We start from the raw sequence: 22861 nt of genomic DNA, 5'->3' as shown, positions 1-22861 counted from the left end.
AAAACGCTCTGATGAGCATAAAATCATTGAGGCGTAGCGAGACTGAACAAACGCGTGAAACAAAAAAATTGAACACTTCTCCATCACAAAATAATGAAATTATCATACTGCGAAAAAATTAAAACAAAACTCTTAGCATTACTTCTATATTGACCAAAATAAACAATAAAAACAATCTTTGCCCTCATTGGATATTTCAATTGTGTTGTTGTTTTAGGGGAAGTTTTTCATGCAAAAGTCGGAACTCGGAAGGAAAACTGTTTGTCTTCATTTCCGGCAAAATTTCTGTTTAACAAACGTTTTTGAAGAACTTGTAATTTGTTTTGTTCAGTTAACAATTCAGCTTGTATTAAAAAATTGGTCAAAAGCAACGTAACCTATATCAATGGAGAACAAATAGGAAAGCTTCAGTTGCTTTGAAATGTCTGTTTCTGTACCTCAACGCGTTCCTTTAACTACAAAACATCCAACAATTGGGACAAACCGGCATGGCTCTTCTTCACATGAAGGTTTTGTGACATTTGATGTTGGAAGTCGGTACAAATTATTGGAAACAATCGGAACTGGAGCTTATGGCGTTGTATGTTCAGCGATTGATGCAAAAACAAGTAAATAATGTTAAATGCTTGTGTATTTTGGTTTTATCCTGTCATATTTTAACAATTTGTTACATCATTATACCTACCTAATGCTGTGTAAATTACTGAATGTGGATTAGCAAATTTTGAAGAGTTTTAATAACTGTTTCTTAAAGTCTTGAACCAGAGCATGAAACAAGGAAAAGTTTTTATAACAGGATTCCTTCTCCGGAAATTCTCAAGAAATGTCAAAAAAGTGTCGTTTTTCTAGAAATAAATAACAGTTTCTCACAAGAAATGATATTACATATCATAAACAAAAAGTAATGGCAGCACCTCGTATAATGTGTATATATATATTTTTTGTTTTAACTTGCCCCATAGCGCACTGGGCACATTACTTTCTTTCTTTACTAGTGAAACAGCGATTCTTAAAGTGTGTTGCCACTAACCTTTTTTCTTTCCCAAGCAGTATTCAGGGATAGTTGCATTATTACTATAACACAGACCTACAGTCGCTTCATTTTTTGCTGGTTTACTAGCGAATCACTTGTTGCGATTGCTACCAGAAGCGAAAAAGCATACAGTCGGACTTTTTTGTTTGTTTTTGTTAGAAAATGTGCTTAAATAAATATTTCGAGACTCTCGTGATTTTTAAATAACGAATTTTTAATTTCTCGATTCTCCAGAACAAAAAAGTCGAGAAATAGAGGATCCCTAATATACATAACTTACCCTTTTCCTTTATCTATTTCTAAAACTTGTTTTTGTTGCTAACACAGTGTTTCGTTGTTTGTCCATTTCTTATCGTATTTTAAAAACTCTTTTCTTCAGAGAATCATGTGGCCATAAAAAAGATCGTCAATCCATTTGATATTGTGACAACAGCAAAAAGAACTCTGAGAGAATTGAAATTGTTGCTTCACTTTAAGCATGATAATGTGGTTGGTATCAAAGATATTGTACAAAGTGAAAACAAGAATTTGAAAGATGTTTATCTCGTCATGGATTTAATGGAAACTGACTTACACCACATTATTCGGTAATTTTAAATTGTTTAAAATTTACTGTTTCTTATTTCTGTATGGTTAAACAATTTTTGAGCCATCTAAATAGTTTATAAATAGCGGTTATATGTACAGGCCTTTTTACTATAATATCTTTTATCATAAAAAAGTCTAATGTGTGAAGCAAATGATGTTGGGTGATAAATTTTAACAACTTGCAATAATACATTGCCCAAGTAGTTAATTTTGTTTATCACTAGTAAATGTTTAGAACACTTCGAATGCATAACATTTTAAACACTCTAAATGTCCGTCATCTGCTAGTCTAAAAGTATTTAATTTTTCTAGGTCAGAACAAACTTTGACAAGTGAACACATTTGTTACTTTCTGTATCAATTGTTGAGAGGAATAAAATATATTCACTCCTCCAATGTCATCCACAGGTACAAAAAATACTTGTATAATCTGACATGTTTTTATGTCGCTCTTTGTATTCAATCAATGATAATTCAGAATTAAAACTCTGCAAAGACTCAAGTTTTAATATATAAGTCAGGGGTCGGCAACCTCAAGGTTGAAATGCAAGGTGATTTTTCGTGGCATGCCAACCGATTTTTCTCAAAATTCAGCCTTAAATGTGCAAAGCGTTTTTTCTCTTTATGAGTAATACCTGCTGGCACAAACCCCTATTATTTAGAAAAATGTTGGCTTGTGGGGTCATTAACACATGTAAATAATGAGTAAATTGGTATGCCTCGGGTAAAAAGTTGCCGACCTCTGATAAAAGCTGTTGTTGCTAGGCCTAATGTCAAAATTTAATTCAAGTTTTAAGTTAGTAAATGCCTTGTGTTTGTTTTGCCTGTTAATGTTAGCTGTCACCACAAACTTTTTGCATTTAATATGAACTGTTTGTGTTATAGTTTGCATAGAAAATACTAACCTGTTGTGTATGTATATTTTTAGAGATTTAAAACCGAGCAATCTGCTTGTAAATGAGAATTGTGAATTAAAAATTGGAGATTTTGGAATGGCGAGAGGAATAACTTCAAGCCCAGAGGACCCAAAACTTTTTATGACCGAATATGTTGCTACAAGGTAAACCATCATAAGCAGAGAAATGGACCAACTGTTGTTACTGTAAAACTTGCAATATGAAATATATATATATTTAAAATGTGATTTTACTTCTTTATGTGTACATTTTATGTTTTACTATCATGTTAAAAAAACCCATAAAAGTAATTTTTGGCATACTGTTTTGTTGTTACTAAAAATACTTTAGTTAGTGTGTAGTGCTATTGTTTTGACTTGTTGTTTTTACTTTCAATTTATTTTTCAGTCAAAATATTAGTAAAATATGTTGCTTTTGTGGATTTAAAAATGTAAAATGCAATTATTCTTATTTTTCTCAAAAAATAAAAGTTGTTTCAGCTATGAAATATACATATAAAAATTGTATTAGCAGATTGTACTACCGAGATATTGTGTTCAAAACATTTAGCATAAACATTACTACTTTTTAATTTTTTTTATATTTTGGAGGTCAAAAATATCTTGACATGTGTTGAAAAAATAGTAGTTAGCATTATGTTATGTCAAATTGTTAAATTACATATTTGTTGCACATTTTTAGGTGGTATCGTGCTCCAGAACTTATGCTTTCAGCTGGCTCCTACAGTCAAGCCATCGATATGTGGTCAGTGGGATGTATATTTGCTGAAATGATGGGCAGAAGGCAAATCTTCCCAGGCAAGTATTTGTATGTGGGAGTTACCAGCTATGTCAGCAGCTTTTAGCAGGGAATTTCCATTTGTGGTTTACTTGAACTGAAATGCTTCTGCTTGTTGATTTAAGCCAGGCCTTTCGATGTCTGCATTTTGTTTTTGTAGTACTGTGCAAAAGCCCCCCTTAAATACCACTTGCACTGATGATGTCAATGTCGATAGTATAAGTGTGTCTGCATTACAATATATTACCTTTATACATGATCTCTGTGACAGTATTGTTTCTTTTAATTTTGTTGCAATTGAAGTGGCTAGTGTGTTCCAAAGATGACTTCAAAATATTAGTTTCACCTGTGTTTATAAGATAGTAATATCCTTAAACACATGGAAAATTTATAAGCCACCTTTAAGGTTTGAAGCTGTATTACTCATAATGTGTAAATTACAATACGATTTTAATGGCGAAAATAACGGCCCAAATAGACGTAAAAAGCGACATCTTTATATTTTAAACGTTTCAGCAAATGCTCATACCATTTTTCACTGGGCTGTGTCTTCACAATTAAACTTATGTACAGATTTATATATAGTGTCTAAAATACAATATGACTGATCTTAATTTTTGTTCAGGTAAAAACTATGTGCATCAGCTACAACTGGTGGTCTCGGTTCTTGGCTCTCCTGCAAAGGAATTGGTAAACACCATCCGATCCGAACGGGTTCGTCAATATATGCAACGCCTTCCCCGTAAAGAACCTGTACCTCTTGTCTCACTGTACCCCAAAGCCTCCAAGGATATGGTGTGTAATTTTGTAGATTATGTATTGTTTGTGTTAATGGCTAAATATTTGTCCTTGTTTACAATGTTTCTTGCAATGGGTGAAAGATTAATAAACAGAAAATTAGTGTTTTTTTAAGTAATTGTGTCTTCTGTGAAAAGTAGAACATTGTTTTTTAAAGTTTCATGGCCATTTTTGGTTGGTTTTACCTATATATATACTCTATTCAGGTTTACAAACTGTTCACTAAACTTACATTTCTATTGCCTGCACTGTACAACACAGTGTAATGGTGAATACACCACTGATTGTATGTTTCACCTTTTTACCCATTTCTTTTTATTATTGCACTGTTGTTTTTTGTGAAGTTATGTGACTGTGTTTTCTGCACCAGGCAAATAAATTTAATTTAAACCAGTTAAGTGGTGAAAATATCGGCCCAAATAGATGTAAAAAGCAACATGCTTTATTGTTGAAACGTTTCGGCTAATGCTCATGCCATCATCAGTGATACAGCATTTCCAGAAACGTTTGAATAATAAAGCATGTCGCTTTTTACTTCTACTTGGGCCAGTATTTTCACCATTAAACTTATGAACAAATCCGTATGTAGTGTTTCAAACCAGTTTAATTTAAGCAAATTGTTGTCACAGATTGATATTCTTGCTATGTTGTTGACCTTCGACCCTTCATCCCGTCCGAGTGCTGACATCACGCTCAAACATCCATTCTTTCGACATTACCATGACAATGAGGATGAACCGATCTGCCATGCTCCATTTGATTTTCGATTTGAAGCCACTGTTACGAAGGAAGAAGTTTGCAAACAAGTATCCACTGTCATAGACGAGTATCACCACAGGAAAAACAGGTATATACATTTTTTACACTGTCTAAGTCAAATCACAAGCACCGTTGCCTGTCTTGTATGCTGCACATATCAGCTTTGTAATAGGGGATCGCCAGTTCGACCATCATAAACTCGTCTTGTTTGAATTAGATTCTCAACAACTTATATTTGTTTTTTCAACTCATCTTTGTATCATAAAAATCAGCATTATTTAGTCCGTTACCCACCCTTACCTATTCTGTGACTACCTCCTGCTAAGTATTGTTGCATTGTTTTTCTAAATCATTTTTGCTCATTTTTCAGGCTGTCAAAACAACTGATAATAGTCTCAAAGCAGCCTCAAACCCCATCCACTGATGCAACAAAAGACTTCAACAAAACACCAACCGAGGTTTTCAAGAAGCCGCAGACTCCTGTTGCAAGTCAAAGGATACTTCCCAAACCAGATCACAGCACCACAGCGAATGACATTGACATGAAAAGTGCATCATCTGTTTGTTCCATGGACTACAGCCTCGAATTGGACCCTGCAACGGTGGATAAGGCATTAAAGCTGCCTTCTAAAACAACTACAGACCCAAAAGTCACCACAGTTACGAGCAAAAAGCCAATGATAACGGTCCATGTTGTCCAAGACAATGAGCCAGAATCTGATGTGACTGTGGTGAAAGAAACACCGCCTGTTAAAGAGACAAAAAGTAGTGACACTGCAAAAAGGCAACCGACCAGTACCAAGAGTAATACGAATAATGCTGTAAAAAAGAAAACTATTTCCGAAACTACCAAGACTAAAATCAGAGATACTATATTCGCTTCTATGCTGTCCAAACAAAAAGGTAACAACTGTTTAAGTCAAACATTTGGATTTATCCTTTAGCGATATAATAACTGGAAAACAGGTGCATGACTCAAGTCATAATACAGTTGGTAATCCCATTTACACTTATAACTTAATGATTGTAGAAAATTATGTTGCAAAAATCCTTTTGATTATTAAATTTTAGATAAAATTTACTAAAACAGTTATTCATAGAGCTCGTTTTGTTTGTCGTTGCTTGATGACTGTTTCAAATTCCACAGTTTTCCACAGTTGTAAGTAATTTGTATGCCCCTGCTGAAATGTATGCTATAAAATTGTGGCAAATTATTGGTTACAACTGTTTTTAATGTATTTTATGTAAAATTACAATTGTATGTTTTAGGGCTGGGAAGGCCAAATGAAAAAGTGAAGAAGTCTGTTACTGCTGCTGAGAGACAACGGGAGCGTGAAGAGAAAAGAAGAAAGAGACAGGAGCGAGCTGCAGAGAAGGAGAAGAAAAAGAAAGAAGCAGAAGATGCAGAGAAAAAGAAGGAACTCAGTGAAGCTGATCGAAGCTTACTGGAGAGATGGACCAATATGCAGGTGGAACAAACTTTTGTGTTTCAAGTGTTTTGTTTCAAGCCTGTGGTTGTAGGGGAGTCACTCCTTGGTTTCTGTTTCGTATTCTACTGCGGTTTGAAAGCTATTTTTCTTGTGTAAATACAGTTATATATATACTTTTTTAGGCTGCCAATTTTTTTTACTTGTGTTTTTAAATTAACATCTTTATTTGTGATAAATTTGCAGAAAGTGGAAGTTCCAAAAAAGACTAAATCTAAAGAAAATCAAATCCCTGATGAAAGTAGCACAGCTCCAAAGACAAAAACTGGTAACAGACTGAAAATTATTTTTTGCTTTAAAAAAATTGTTTAAATATACATGTTGTTTAGATGCTTCAACCAAATCACTCTCTGACAAGAAACTATTTCGTCATAAATCACTGCCATCATCTGCTTCAAACCCATATCGACATGTTGTACTGTAAGTAAACAATTCCACATATTTTTGGGAGACAAAATTGACTTACAACAAGCTGAATTTTTCGCACACCAAAATCTCAAAATCATAACATGAACATAATTATATTCATGGTAATTTACCAATGTGCTTTATAAAACTGTAAATCATTGCACACAAAAAAGCGATATTAAAATGAAAGTAGTTTTTAGGAAAGATCATTTGCATATATGTTCCACACAGACATAAACAACAATTCTGACCTGCTTAAACAGAAATTGTTTGGAAATGATTTTCCAATTTAAAATCTCTGGTTAAAAAGTGCATGACACCAAACTCAAAACTGCAAATGTTCTGTTTGGTCGAGCACCGAGCATCTCACGTTAATGCTCGGTGCTCGGCCGAGCACGCTCAGTGCATTATGACGTCACAAAAAATCTCCTTTCTACATTTTTGCTCAACAAGGTCTTGTACGTCACCAGCGGTGTATTAAGCTGTACAGGCCTCAGAAGTACACGTTTTTTCCAGCATCTAATACATTTGAAAAAATCATTTGTTTTTGTTCATAGACACCCTTTAGAACACTAGCATATATTAGCAGGGCATGAACATGCAAAATTAATGCTCAGGTCAGTTTGTGCAACTGCTCGGCCGAGAACCGAGCATTAAAAACAGGGATGCTCGGGTTCTGGTTCGGCTTGTCGCATCCCTACTCTGCACATCTTTTGATAGCTGACTTCAGGTCCAAAACTCAATTGTTTGTTGTTTATTCTCTTTAGTGATAACAATGGGACCAACAAGCGATGGAGCATGAATGAAGAACAAACTCAAATTTTAACCAAACCACAAAAACCCGATGTCTTCGCTGTTGTGATGGGAAACAGCAACACTACAAACCCACCACCAGGTGTCACTGCTGTACTCAACACCACTGTTGCTAGTAACAATGGAATTGTGATGTCATCATTCAGTGACATCACCTCGTCAATCAATGCGCTGACGTCGAAAATTGAGTCCAACCCACAACAACAGCAACAGATGAATTCACGGTCGCATGCTTTTATACCAGAACCAATGTTCCAACCAGTGGTCCACAATAAAATACAAACCAATATGACCAGTAAACCACCATCCACTGGTGGCAACCAGTATATTAACACCAATGTCGGTGGTGTGTTCATCCCAGAGAGCGAAGTAACTGTCACCGCACCGGAGACAACAAGACCAACATCTCTGTTCACAACTGAACAAAACAATATATCGGTTTATGTGAATAACCAAGTCATGACGCCAGGGCAGGCTTCAATGCAGAACTGCTTGACCACACCTTCAGGAAAAAATCTAATTTCTATCAGCCCGGACACTGTAGACTTTGTGCTTGATGAAGAACTAAAAGATCATCATCGTTTAGTCAGTGATTCAATTTTAATGAGCGCAAAGTCATCTTCATCCCTTGAGGGCGGCGTTACTTTATCTCCAGGCGGAACCTCCCTTGTTTTTCGAGCCAAGCAGCCTAAATCGAAGCTCAAACCAAGTACATTGTTACCGACGGAAAACCCCCTCTCTCAACCTATTGCCTTAAGTGACATTCCACAAAATGTGATGAGCGATCCATTGCAGCATACCACTGTATCGCATAACACTGGTAAACTAGCACACAGTGGGAATGATGGCAATTCTACATGCAACCAAAACAAACAGATGCAAACTGAACTACCTCTCACAAATGGTGGACTTTTTGTACCAAACATTGATAACTCATTGTCACTCAATGCACATCATTATGGACCTGTAAGTAACTGCTCCATGTGCATTTTTAGTTTAACATGCTCCGGTCATTCCTCAATGTAATCAATCTGGGATTACAGAGCTAAAAGTAATTTTATTGGATAACAATAATGTTTGTTTATTATACGCATAACAATAATGTTGTTCAAAGAAATTGAAATATAAATCGTACAAAGGGTAATGAAACCTGATCACTAGACATGGCAAACCACAGTTTATAGACATTTTTGTCACTTTTACAAAGCATGACTAATTTTATTATTATGATGAATATCCATGCATTACTGGAATTAGCCCTAAAGCGTTCAGTGATTACAAAACACTCATACATAATTATAGTATACCAGGCTAATGCATAACACCTAGTAACATGGTAATGTGGTCAGTATAACACCTTGAATAGTACTGGTGTAGTATGAATAAATTTCATTCTAAGTAGAATGTACAATAACCGTTACTGTGCTGTGGAATGCAGATCACCTTTACTGACAATCTACCAACTTCTGCTGGTGCTGCTGATGCAACAGGTAGTGGATATGGACTTGGTGTTAACATCGATGATATCATTCCAGCAGCTACTGGAGAAGGTGCTGTAAGCTTTGTATTATTTCCTTATTCAAACAGAACCAATATAATCATAGCAATATACCTCATAGCAAAAAGTAAGCTAGCCAGATGGCTACTAGCTTTCTTGCCACCAGCTTAAATAATGTGGATTTATAGGTCAAAACTGTTAGTACTGTCAGCAACTTATCAAACACTTAACAATCTAGTGTTAAAAATGGACATGAAACAGAATTTTAATGGTAAATACTAAAGCACAATAAAAAAGGCCAATGCAATTCCATTATTGCTTCATGTAAACGCACATTCTTCCTTAATTAAAGAGTTAAATGAGTGATAAATAAAAGAAAAATGTAATACAAATCATAGAAAAATACTTGAAATAACTCAAGTCCACCTGACACCAACATTAACTAAACAGCCTATGAAAATGTTACCACCATTATAAACCATATTATAAAAATAAGTGATGTACTAACAATGAAAATGAAGATTCAAACTCAATTAAATGTCAACAGGTGGTATCATGGCTGGAATGGACTTCAGTGCAACATCTGGTGACTCTCTTGATCCTTGCTCCTCATCTCTGCTTCGTGATTGGTTGGATTCCCACTCATTGCAACCAGCTGATATGGAAGCACTACAGAAAGATCTTGAGCTGGGATCACCGATGAGTGTGGATGGCGATAGTATTAAGCTTGGATGAATACTTTTGATTGGTTGCACTGTTTGGTACTGGGGTATTATACTCTATGTTACAGTTGCCGCCCTGCCAGATATTGTCCAGTGACACCTGTCACTAGTTCAGGGGTCACCAACCTATGACATAGGAGTCTCAAGCACCTCATTTAATACATATGACAGGCAATAAATGCTATTTTTTTGTATTCATTAAAACCAGTAGCTGATATCAAGTTGCAAAGGTAATCCCTGATTTTTGGGTCATTTACATGACCACAGGCACACCATGTACACCTATCTCTGTTTATAAACCAATCTGTTAGGTCTCACACAGCTTGGGGATTAGTTGGCGTCCATTTTAAACTCAAAAACAGCACTGTCTTTCAGTTTCTGCCAATGCACTTACACTTTTGTGTGATAAAGGTGTCTGCAATTCATATTCAATTTGACAATCAGAAAATGACATGTCTTGAATGTATATTGCTTACATATCCAAACTGAGCTTGTTTATGTGACCCTTTCTTCTAAATGTAACAGAAAACAACACTAGTTTGCTTTTGCTGTAGAATGCTTTTGCACCATGTGTTTTTTCACCCAGTGAATGTCCATGCTTTAGACTTTTGATACGCCCTGTGCTTCTTTTACGCATTGCTAAGTACGCAATCAACCATACGAACGCCCTTAGTTTGCTTCTTGAACGTTGAAATTCTATTATGTGTCGGCACTTCAAAAATGAAAAGTTTAACTGACTGGTTACAAAGTCACATAGGCCAAATTTTGTGACATACACAGGTTGCCCTTAAGTTTGTCATTGTATTGTGGCCAAATTCTAAAATAACAAAGGTGGTGGAACATTCCCATTGTTATGTTTGTCAACAACAATGGCACAATGCAATAGACGGTATAATACTGGTGCTGAATCTATTGTAACTGACTTTTGTGACAGCAAGATAATGTTTTTGTTACTTCTTATTTTTTGCTTGTGATGTATTTTGCACTAAACCTTGTTAGTAGATTTAACTGTAACTGTTTTCTTTGCACTTTAATTAGGAAAAAGAAAATTGAACTTTTTCCCAATCAATGTGTTGAAAATTTGTAATCAATAATTATGCGTTCAGTTTTAATTCCAAGAGAGTTAACTGAAGTTAGTATTTTATAGAGCATTTTCTCCAAAATTTTTATCACATATTATTGTACACAACTACAGCTTCAATATGTCAACTATTGCGCTTTATTGGATCCAAGCTGTGTTGATGTTAGTATGTCTTAACCTCCGTTTATCAAGTGATTTGTTTCAAGTATTAACGATAATAATAATAATCATCGCTTACATAACTAGTTACGAAGCGTTATATGCTTCTGGGTTGTTCCTACTTTTACACATACTGGCCTTAATGGGAAATTGCGGTGATTTAACCAAACATTTTTTTGTGTTATTTCAAAGTTTTACTCTGCATTTGTCACAATTTTTAGACGTGTCCATGTCAACCGTCCTGCGTAGCATTAATGTGCCTTACGCCGCTTTGTAAGGTGATGACGTAGACGTTAAACCAGGTTTGTCATGACCCAACTTTCAAATATGCACTTCCCGCGCTTTTTTACACGCACTGATATAACTTGTTGCTGGACGCGCCTCTTTTATACGACCACGCAAAAAGGTTTGCTCTCAATAATACTCACTTTTGTGGTTTGTACTTGTTGTGTTTTTACTGATTTGCAGCAGCTTTAGACTGTTATATTACTGCAAACTCCAGTCATTCAAACATAGCCAGTTAATTTTTAAATGAAAGGCTCTCAACTTATTGCTGGGTTTGATAGTTTTCAATTTACACCTAAGGAAGTAAAAAACATGTTTTCTAGTTGATCCTCCAAGTCTGTTTTGGGCTACCACAAAAAGATTGAAAACCTATGTCTCGGGCAATGTCAACTTAATGCAAGCTAATCGGTTTTTGCTGCTCTATCGATCAGGCGTTTGATCCATCATACATCGAATAAGGAATTTAAAGGTTATTTTTTTGTGATATCTTGGAGAGACTCACGTGACGTCAGTTTAGACTTGAGACAGATAATTCAGTCTCAATAGGCTAACTGAAGCGTTAACAACTGCCAAGGATAATTTGGACCAATCACAAATTGTGTTCGTGCTGAAATGTTTGTGATACTTTCAATTTTTGTATAGTGTGTTCCAAAAATATCATCAACAACATAATAGTTTGCGTAATTTTATTGGCTATAGACAGTGGAGGGATTCAGCCGGTTCGCACCGGTTCTATAGAACCGTCTCACGATATTTTATGAGATTAGCGAACCGGCTAGCATTACTGGATACTGTCAATGCACTTTGTGTAACAGAACGGGCTGAAAAGTATGACTTTTGTGATAGAACCGGCTGAAAAAAATTAGAATCCTACCACTGGCTATAGATTTAAGTTCTCACTTTTAATGTGTAGGAATTGCATGTATGTAGTACTAAAAAACCTATGTTCTTGTTTTTTCTCCAGCCTTGCCTTACACAAGATTCGATCACGGACAAAACAGTGAACAGGAAGAAATACCCTTCCAAAATATTGTTCCAAGCATAGCGTACAAAGACGAATCATGTTCCAATGCGTACAAGGCAATTAAACGCCCCAATGAGACAAGGTGTGTTGTGCCATAATATGGTATAACATAGGAATTGTTCGGTGTTTGTTACAGATGGAACGTACCTTTGTGTATTTTGTCATTGTTCGGTTCATAGGAACTGAAACATTATCTTGAACATAAACAAGGCAAGGGCTATTATCGCCATTTGGAAAACACCCATGTTTGTTATGAACACAATTGTATGACAGGATATTAAGTATTTTGATGGAGAGCACCTGTCATACTTTATGGTTTGCTAGAAGTATTTGTTCTGCAGAGCAAAATTGAGAGTAACAGCAGGCAAGCATGTTGTTAAGTATTCTTAATTTACAAATTACTTACTTACTGTACTTCCGTTTTAGTTCAAGGAATAAAGCTATATTTCGTTTTGTCTGTTCCGGATGTATGTCTGCTGTATAACAATGCTGAAAAAACACAGACGCTTTGGATTAGAATACCCTTGAATTGACAAGTTAAACATCTGTGAAAAAGCTTACGCGACATTTTTGGCGCACTTTAGGGTGGACCTTAAAGTTATAAAACCAAAACATGTTTAAATTTTTGTTGTCAGGTTTATTGTAGGCTATACGACGTAGGCATGTGCAGAGCCGGTTTGTTTCTAATTTGTATTGGACTTGTGTGTTTTTGTTGCATTTTTGACTTCGCGACATCATCATTTGCGCGAGTGTCGCTCCAAAACAACTTGTACAATGGAACTGTGGTAGCAATTAATCCGGCTGTGCCCGAAAATATTACGATTATTAATGCAATAAAGGTAATAGTTTTCTACTAGATCATTAGCGTCCTAAACCAACAACTTTATACTACCTGACAAAACATTTTAAATATGCAATCAATTTCGATCTGTAAACTTCTTTCATTTATACATTTAAAAAGAAAATATAAGTTACAACATCAATCATACATTTTCGTGTTATGAACTCGCAGGCTGCATTTACCGAAGCTTCAGGATATCTTCACAATGCAACCAATCAAATGGCTGCGTTTGGTCACGTGACCATACTCGTTCCTAAGACTTGGAACGGAACTTGGGCATCAGCTGGAAAGTTGAATTATGGAGAGGTGCGAGATGCAGAGATTTAAAGTTTTCCTGAAAATCGGGGCCGAAACCCCCCGCTTGGGGCCCCAAAATGCACATCCGTATTCGGGCCTGAATTATTCCAAACATCCTTAATTAAGCCTTTATGTTAAAGTTTGAAATTTCAAAAATGTCTTGGAGTGTAAAGTCATGTCCCAAATCAAGCCTTTTTTCATGTTACAGGCTGACGTGATTATCGCCAACCCCAATCCCCAGTTCGGCAATGGACCTTACACTTTACAGTTCGGTGACTGTGGAGAACCTGCGAGTTACATTCATTTAACTCCGGATTATTTACTTGATGACATCTACCTTAGTTTTGGAGCAAGAGGTTTTGATTTTTTTCTTTGTTACTTTTTGCAGAATAATTGGAATATTTATGCTCAGTGTACAGTATTTGTATGTACACATTCCACAGATGTCATTTTTTTTAGATTTTTTGCGATTTTAATGACAAAAATACTCCTTTCACCAAAATGGGCAGTTAAATTATTTTGTAAGTGTTTTTGTTTTTGTTTTTTTGTCCAGGACAGATCTGCACTGTACTTTACTGGTCGTACCTAAATTAGCAACTTTGGGAGTTAAACCTTCTAGCTTAAAATTGTGTTTACCTTATGGCTTCAAACAAAGTAAAGCAGTACCTAATTGTCTTTTTTGGCTCAAGAAATACATAGTTTCTCGGTTGAATATTGTGTTTTTCATAGGAAAAGTGTTAGTTCACGAATGGGCGCATTTACGCTGGGGAGTTTTTGATGAAATAAATGCCGGCGTCGACGCCTTTTACCGGAATGACAATGGGGAATTGGAAGCTACAAGGTACGTTGGTACTGTAACAAAAGTATGTACACAAACTTAAACCACATGCATTATCGCATTCTCTTTTGCTGCAGATGTCCCAAATCGCTTGCTGGACAAGCTCTAATTGAGATAGGCCCACAGAATAACCCAGCTCCTTGTGATGTCAATCCTGCGACTGGTTTTTATGAGGATGGCTGTCATTTTGTACTGAATCAAACACAACATGCCGATCTCACTACTTCTTTAATGTCTCACCAATATCTTGAAAAGGTTGTTTTGCTTAGAATTCACACATACGAAGAACTTGATAACCTTATTTGCGAGGTTTGAACCACGAACCTTTCGAAGTACACTTTTCGATCAGATTTTTGCGCGTAATAAACTACGGGTTTCCTAATGTGTGGCCACCTGCTTCACCTAGGACAGTCGGTTATCTTCGTTGAACGGCAGCGGATGGACGATATTAAATGTACTTTCGTGTGCATTTAAAATTCCAATAACTTATTGTATGCTATCCTAATTATCCCTATATATCTGTTGTACATAAGTGGGAACATGTATTAGGTAATAAGTTAGGCTGATGTATGTGTTACAGGTGACTCGATTCTGTCATAATGACCCCACGGACCCTGTAAATTTCCACAACCCTAACGCCCTGAATGAACAGAACAGATTGTGTGATCGCAGAAGTGTGTGGGAAGTTATAAACGGTTCAGTGGATTTCTCCAACGTTGCACCTAATCCGAATCTAAACCTTGCCACTACGTTTGAGGTGGTTCAAGCCAAAACGGAACAAAACTTTGTTCTTGTACTAGACGTGTCCGGCAGCATGGGTTCGGTAAGATCAATAATCGTTTTTCCATACCTTTGTATCATGTCATATTTACAGGTAGTTTAGACTGCAGACTTAAGATTTTAACCACCAACGATTGGAAATTCGTAGCGAAAATGCACACGACAAATCTATTGTCCAATCATTATCACATGTGAAATGCTTAACGCAAACACCTTGCAGGATAACAAGCTTGAAGACATGATAACGGCTGCCAGGCTACTTGTGAGCGAACATTTGCCGAACGGAAGTTACGTTGGAATCGTTAAGTTCTCTAGCGCTACATCAGTGGTGGCGGTTGTTGAGTTGATTGACAACAACCGACAAACTTTGCTCAACAGTCTTTCGGCACTGACAGCAGGAGGCAACACATGTATTGGTTGTGGAATCAGATCAGGAATACAGGTAAAACATATACACAAACCTGTTCAATTGTAAAGAGAAATACAACAACACAGCGTATCAACCTTAATCGGTGACGCCACGAGATAGCATGCCACTTTTTATCCTAAACTACCCGATTCATAACAGTCAATTTAAATCGGATAATACGATTTTGTTTTTATCATGCTTATTACTTAACTACTCAGCGTGTTTTTGTTTTGTAACTATTTTGCCAATCGAACTCAACGGTTGCGCAATCAAAACACACGCTTTGTTTTCTTTTTCTTTCTTTTTTTAACCATTTGTTGAGGGAAAACGTTTTTACATACTTTCATTAATTCGTTCGGTGCAAATTTTATCCGTCAGGCTGTTGGAACATAACTGGAAACCGGGAACATCTAACAGTGTGGGAACAACGACACTGATTATGGACTTCCAATAGTTACTGAATCATGAGAACACGTATTCGAAAAATAATGCTTGCACAGTTAAAATTTTCCATTACTTAATGCTTAGCCAAACCAAAGTCCTAAAATAATAATTTGAAAGCACGTGACCGCTACAAATGTTCTAGAACAATTCCAGAACATACCTCTGTTCCAAATTGCCCGACCCCACTTGTGTCATATAGTTAAGCAAGGATTAATTCACGTAAGCTTGTTGGTTAAGCTCTCATTTCACATTTGTTTTGTAACGAAGCGTAAATTAACTAAGAAACATTTTTAATCGATACTAGATGTTATCAACTGCCACGGTTGAGGTTCCTGGGAGTCGATTGATTGTTTTGACTGATGGCCAAGAAACTTCTTCTATACCTCCAAATGTTTCTGGTGTGAGGTCTGAGGTAATAGACGAAGTAAGTTGGTGTTACTAACTATTCTAAATATTTATGAAAGAAACAATTGTTCGAATATAACTGTATCAGATGCGTTCAATGAATGATAAAATGTAAGTATGAAACTGTTGTTTCTCTACGGCGAATTATCTTCCGAGCCTAATATTAAATTTGCGCTACAAATCGTGGTTAAAAATATGGTTGGTGACTGCACACAAAAAACAGGCCAAAATACCTAGTTTGATCAGATCTTAATCGTGTAACGTAATAAAAAACCAACTCATTTCGTGATGTTAAGAGCTTTGTGAATTGATCAACATAATTTTGGTAAGTTGTAATTCTTTTTGATTGGTTCGTTAGGAGGTATGCGTTAGTGCAGTTTTTTTCGGATCTGGTGGTACCATGGGAAACGCGAACCTCCAAGATTTAAGTGAAGAAGCATGCGGGACTTGGTTCTTCAACCAGGAAAATAGCCTACAAGAATTGGTTTCAACGTTTGTTTCGGCAATTCAGACTGATGACGGAGACGTTTTTGACCAACCGTATCAAGTAAAAAAAAATCTTGTACAAAATCGATGACATTAATTAGTCGTGAGTAATTTTTGCACACGCAAAATATAAGAAAGATGTTTGTATGCCATAATAGAGCATGAAATCGTTTTGCAAAATTTGGATGCAGCACCGTGGAGTTAATCAAACAATATTTTTTATGAGTTTTTATGTCTGTGTAAACAATATTGTGAAGGAATCCCTGTAGGTTCCATTGTAAACATTTGTTTTAAAGCTGTAAACTGACATTGTAAACAATGTTTCTTTTAAACGGTGCTCTATGAACATTATTTTAACCTTTACAAATGGATGTACAAAGCTCATTAAAATATCAATCCTTACATTTTAGATTGCCAACGAAGAAATTGAGCTAGCAGGTGGTCCAGCTGTTAATAGAGTTGTTACCATCGATTCCACAATCGGAAACAACACAGCAATCTTCTTCTCCTACAGTGGAACGTCTGCTCCCCAAATCGTATTGTCATCGCCATTGTCTGTTAGATACTGTCTTAATACACCTTTACCCGGTTGTATTGAGGCTAATCATGACAGCGCCGCAAAAACTGCTGTGTTTAGGATTCCCGGAACTGCTGAGGTTTGAACCGATCAACTAATACTTTGCAGACAAATTCATTTAAACCTACGATTGTTTCTGTAATGTGAACTATTATCACCTCTTACAATTACAACTAAACGTAAACAATTAAGTGAAAAAGGTGAAATTCTGTTTTTCGATATTCAATTTGTGTTTTACCAGAAAGTAAAATTTGACGCAGATTTGTTTTAAAGCTATCGGTAGTAAATAAAAAATTGCTTCCGGTTACAGTCGAACGCGTAGCTTAACAAGCTCAACTGGTTGTTTTTATTTTAGACTGGCGATTGGACATACAGTATTGGGTCATCAGAAACTCAAGTGGCCACCTTGACCGTGTCGTCATACGCCGCGAGTCGCTCAATACAACCTGTTCTAGTTGAACCTGGATTCAAAGCATACAACAGTTCAAACAGTGATGTGTTTGTCGTACAGTGTAAAGTGAGTTGTTGTTTTAATTAGCAACAGCTTGGCACTTCCTAATGTTAGTTAGTTTACGTGAAGATACTAGCTTCCAAACTATGTATGGTATTGATTAGCTTAACGTTAAACAAAATGTTTTTGGCAGCCAATTCAAAGAACAAATTACTTTTTTAGCGTTACATGTTTTAGGTGTCGGTCGGTTTCCTACCCGTCTTGGGTCTTGACGTGAAAGCCATTTTAACCCAACCAAACGGAGTTCAAATAACACTGGATCTGTTTGACAAAGGAGCACGTAAGTGTCCTCTATTAATGTTATAGTTGCTTGCATGAAACGTATAACTACCAGTTAAGCAAATCAAAAAAACATTTGTGTGAAGAAAGATCTTACTATGTACTTCCAAATTTGTTATTACCCATTTTAGACTAAAAAAGGCTAACTTGAAACGTTACACCATTCAACCGTTGCTAATATATGAACAGCACAGTTTAAGCAAAAGCTGAAGGTTAAAAGCAACACATATTTAGTTTGTATCAAATAATTTTGTACTACTGTTCTTGCAGCTCCTGACGTTAGAACCACTGATGGTGTTTACTCTCGATTTTTCATGCCCACTCAAGTCGGTCGTCACGCATTACGTGTAAGTGACGTAATAGTTTTGGATTTAACATAAAAAACATCTTGCCAAAAACAAACAAGCTGTAAGAAGACACTGAAAAAAATCATTTTATTCCTTGAACTTTTTCTTACAACCGTTGTCATCATCAACAAAATATTTACGCTTTGCTAGCTTTTAAAGGTTAGTTTAATTTTTTTGTAGTTTTATCTTCAACAGGCACGAACTGCAAGCAGCATAATCAAGAACGAAATTGTCGTTTAATTAACCTGAAACAAAAATTAGGCGTTTTTAATAAGTCGCTTTAGTAAAAAATTACCAAAATCAGCGAAACAATCCATCAGATCAAATACATTAATGTAGTAACTACTTGTGCCAACTAAATCTTGTTCTTAGTTGAATGTTTATTTTATGTAAGATTTGTCAATCTATTTCTTACCTACAAGATAATGTACATTGTAGAGTCAAATGAAAAGAAAGACTTATGATAAATTAATGAAGTTCATGAGTATAATACAAATGAATTACGTTTGTTTAGGTTGAAGCTCGTGGTTCTGGAAATGGAAACGTTTCTTCAAATTTTGCTTCTGGGGCTGCTTTTAATACTGGAGTTCTTCTTGAAAATGGTTTGTTTGTACCAATTGACAGAAATGAAACCAAAATTTGGTTTGATGCGTTTAGTGTGTAAATATTTATGTAATAGATCATATATATGCAGCAGGTTTAACTGTTTGTAGGAGGCAAATTTTCTGCTGAAAATCTTACATTTTTTGTCACAAAGGCACGTTCGTCCCGAACAACGTTGTTCAACCACCGCCACAAAGCACGGGAATTCCCGCGAATCAGCTCGGCTCATTCACAAGAAGTGTCTCACCAGGGGGAATCCCCGTCGCAAGGTACAAATTACTAAATTTTGAGGATTATTATTATTTGGCTAAAATATACATGCAAAAGTTTAGGTTTAAGTCGACAAAAAAGTTTATGAGCATATTTGTAAAAGTCATTAATTGAGTGCAAACGCGATTTTAAAACTGTTCAGAGCTGCCACTGGTTCCACTGACGTCACAGCACCCAATCGGGTTCTAAACTTGCAAGTAACGCAAAATGACATCTCCGACCTGAGTTCGGGCTTCAATCTTACTTTTACGGCACCGGGAGACGACCTGGACTTTGGCACAGGTAACTACAATAGCAATTTAAAGGTTTGTAAATGGGTATCATTTGAAAAAGGTCACATATTGAAAAAAGTCCAAAGTTTATCTGTTTACGAAATTTTACCAACTGCTAGAGTCTTGACTTGTTGTGTCGTTACAGCATCAAGTTACGAGGTTCGTTACAGTTTAAACGGATCAACTTGCTTTGGAACGGATTTTGAATCCTGTTTGCTTGCTAATAACGAAACTGTGTTGGTTGGCAACCTTAGTCAACCGCAAGAAGCAGGATTAAACGAGCATTTCGTTATTGTGTTGACCGATTTGCCAGAAAACGAAACATCTATCAGGTAAGACTGAGCATTCAATACCTTCATACATTTCAACTTCTTTTTTTGTCTTTTAACTACGTCTGTCAGGTAACGCTGATAGTTTAACACTAGCATAAATCAAACTTGTATTAATATAAAGCAAACGTTTTCTCAATTCTTTCTAAACTTGTCAGGAATCAAACCTTAGGTTGAGTATTTTTTGAAACTTCAAAATCTCAGCGAGTTAAAAAAGTTTTATATGTTATGATGTGTTTGCGAATCAATGAAAACCTTTCTTGAACTGATTTAAGTCTGAGTACAAGAGGCTGAACGTTAAGAAAACACTGATGGTTTAGGTTTAAACCCTGCAAAAAAGGCTATATGGAGGCGTTATAACGAATCAAGCTGGTTTTCCAACATATTTCAATAGACTCTGGTTTATAGCTTTGATTTTATACGTATCTGAAACACAACTGCTTTTTATAGTTAATCTTATGAACGTAAATTTTCCAGAGTTTGGTTCGCTCTTCGAGCATTTGATGAGGCAGGAAATGCAGCACAAATATCAAACATTGTCAGGGTGAATGGGTTCACAAGGGGCGTTCCCCTCTCCCCCGTTGTGAATGTCCCCACCACCACAACTACTGTCCCTACTACCACAACTTCAAGCTCTACCACTACAACCACAACCACCACTACATCAACACCAAGTGAACCACCTATTACTACTACTACCACAGAAACACCTGCGACACCACAAACTTGTCCACCTGGTATGTTTTCTTATTTGCTTCTTGTTCTGTAAAATGATGTCCAAACGTTCTCCTTATAAACCCTTCGTTACAAATCTAGCCGAGCCAGTTTTATTTTGCTTGAGACATATTTTCAAACACTGTTTTATTTTTTCTCAGTTTTAATAATTAGTAATTCAAATGGAGAAAAATAAACAACGACTTGCGAATTGCCTAAATTGTGCTAAAAATGTTGATAAAACATCAAAAATATTTTAACAGATTTGGAGTCTGTTGTGGCAGGATACAAAGTAGCCACCATTGTTCTGGCATGTGTCACTGTCATATTAGGTAAGTGCTAAGTCACAACAACTTGAAAAATTTAGCTTTTAAATCTTAGTGTTTCATAATTAAGTATGTCAACAAAGTAGGCTTGAGATACTTTTAGCTTTAAATTAATGAGTGAGCAAAAAAGCCGATCTCATTACTGAGTGCATTTTTGTGTTAAGTTGTGGCATTGGTATGCTTTGCTTTCTCCTGCCAATGCAAATCACCATCATATCGACCACAAGCGGCGCTATACCGGAATGAAATCATTATCCCACGGGTACAAGTTCCCAGCGCACCACAAGACTGCGCTCCAGTGGAATTCACTACAATTTAAGCATTTCGGTTCTGTACATTATCTCATGTAAATAATTAAGAGTGATGTATTATGCATATATTTAAACTGGCAGAATAAATTAACAAAAAGCAATGAAATTATCTAAAAAAACACAATTAGAAATGTGTTTGGATTAACACCAATGTTTTGTCTCTTTATTGCCAATAACATTGCCTTAGTACAGGGGTCACCAAACTTTTTTCACTGCGGGCCGGTTGAGTGCTAATAATGATTCACGCGGGCCGCATAGTTTACATGCCCTAGCGCCGTCTTTCCACACTTACCCCGCGAGACGTTTTTAGCTGCTTTTAAGATATGGTCTTTCTACAATCCCATTCAAAAAGTAGTCATGTGACTGTTAAACTGTATAATTTTTTTTTGTTTTCCACGGGGTTCGAACCCAGGACTCTCCCGGGGACGAATCCCGATCAGGTTATTTTATGTCTGTATATGGGTCAGGCGCGCCGGACCATTCGGCCTAGTTCCTGCCCTTAAACTGTATAATTAGTCTCGAACAATGCTTGCATATTACGCCACAAGTGACAAAAAAGAAGGCACTTGTTTGCGCACAATTATCACTTGTAGTCTTGTCTGTGACACACAAAACTGGCTTTGGATCAATCTTGGGCGTTATAATCTTATGAAACTCGGTAATATTAATCCTGAATATCTCCACAGAAATTTTGTTTAAGGAGTAGATTAACTTTTAATGTTTCAAAGTTATTAATACAATTTGGCAACCTGAAAAATGTGGTCGCGGGCCGGATGAAATGACCTCGCTGGCCGTAGTTTGGTGACCCCTGCCTTTGTATATTGTTGCCTTTTGTGTGCTTTTGTATATTTTTCGTAACACTGTATTGTTTCAGGGACATTGTGCACGGATTTAAAAATAAATTAATAAACTTAACATGAAATCATTTTAAAATACTTGTTAAAGTTGTAACAAAATCATTTTGCAATAAGTTTATTATTCAAACCTGAACTTTTTGATACCGATGCAATTTTTCAACGTTTCAGTTATGTCAGTCTGCTCCATACTAGCAACCCACGTAGTTTGTAACGTCATGTGTAATAATAATAGCATGAAACAGGGAACTGTTGTTGTGCTATACAACCATTTTGCATTACCACACCAAGATTTATATTCATCGGTGGAGTTTGAATTCAAAAACAGCTTGAACTTATCACTAGCTTGCTTGGTGTAAATTATGAAAATAACATGTGACTATGGTGGTTTACAATCGTTAACTATGATCTGCGTGAGGGCAAGACGTCTGAATAACAGTTGACAAAAACATTAGTGCTTATATATATATATGCGCGTATTTCATGTTTCGGTTTTCCGAAGCGAAAAGGCATGCGATAGTGGAAAGATGTGATTCTATTTATTGCAGGGATGTGCAACCTTTTTCGTCGGTGGGCCATATAACCAATTGCGGACATCAAGCGAGGGCCACACAATGTT

The 22861-nt window shown here is 36.2% G+C and overlaps 2 protein-coding genes across 2 annotated transcripts; both read left to right on the top strand.

The window, feature by feature from the left end:
• The first annotated feature begins 223 nt into the window (after positions 1–223).
• LOC145214007 (uncharacterized) lies at positions 224–11482 on the top strand. The gene is made up of 14 exons (XM_080082430.1): positions 224–608; positions 1413–1620; positions 1934–2029; positions 2550–2681; positions 3220–3335; positions 3941–4110; positions 4743–4960; positions 5243–5775; positions 6142–6341; positions 6546–6627; positions 6689–6779; positions 7535–8546; positions 9019–9130; positions 9626–11482. Exons 1-14 carry the CDS (start codon positions 422–424, stop codon positions 9811–9813), a joined length of 3345 nt encoding a protein of 1114 aa, XP_079938556.1. The 5' UTR covers positions 224–421; the 3' UTR covers positions 9814–11482.
• A 1496-nt stretch (positions 11483–12978) lies between these two features.
• Positions 12979–22727, top strand: LOC145212826 (calcium-activated chloride channel regulator 1-like). The gene is made up of 20 exons (XM_080081086.1): positions 12979–13188; positions 13362–13496; positions 13696–13843; positions 14217–14328; positions 14403–14580; positions 14906–15148; positions 15326–15547; positions 16263–16382; positions 16722–16910; positions 17260–17505; positions 17782–17943; positions 18115–18217; positions 18487–18563; positions 19078–19165; positions 19321–19435; positions 19579–19718; positions 19854–20040; positions 20515–20774; positions 21015–21083; positions 21242–22727. Exons 1-20 carry the CDS (start codon positions 13012–13014, stop codon positions 21394–21396), a joined length of 3126 nt encoding a protein of 1041 aa, XP_079937212.1. The 5' UTR covers positions 12979–13011; the 3' UTR covers positions 21397–22727.
• Positions 22728–22861: the final 134 nt, after the last annotated feature.

Source organism: Phallusia mammillata, chromosome 2, assembly GCF_965637545.1.
Source record: "Phallusia mammillata chromosome 2, kaPhaMamm4.hap1.1, whole genome shotgun sequence".
Lineage (NCBI taxonomy): Eukaryota > Metazoa > Chordata > Ascidiacea > Phlebobranchia > Ascidiidae > Phallusia > Phallusia mammillata.
Note: the sequence above shows the minus strand (reverse complement) of the source record. Positions and strands in the feature narration are given on the sequence as shown.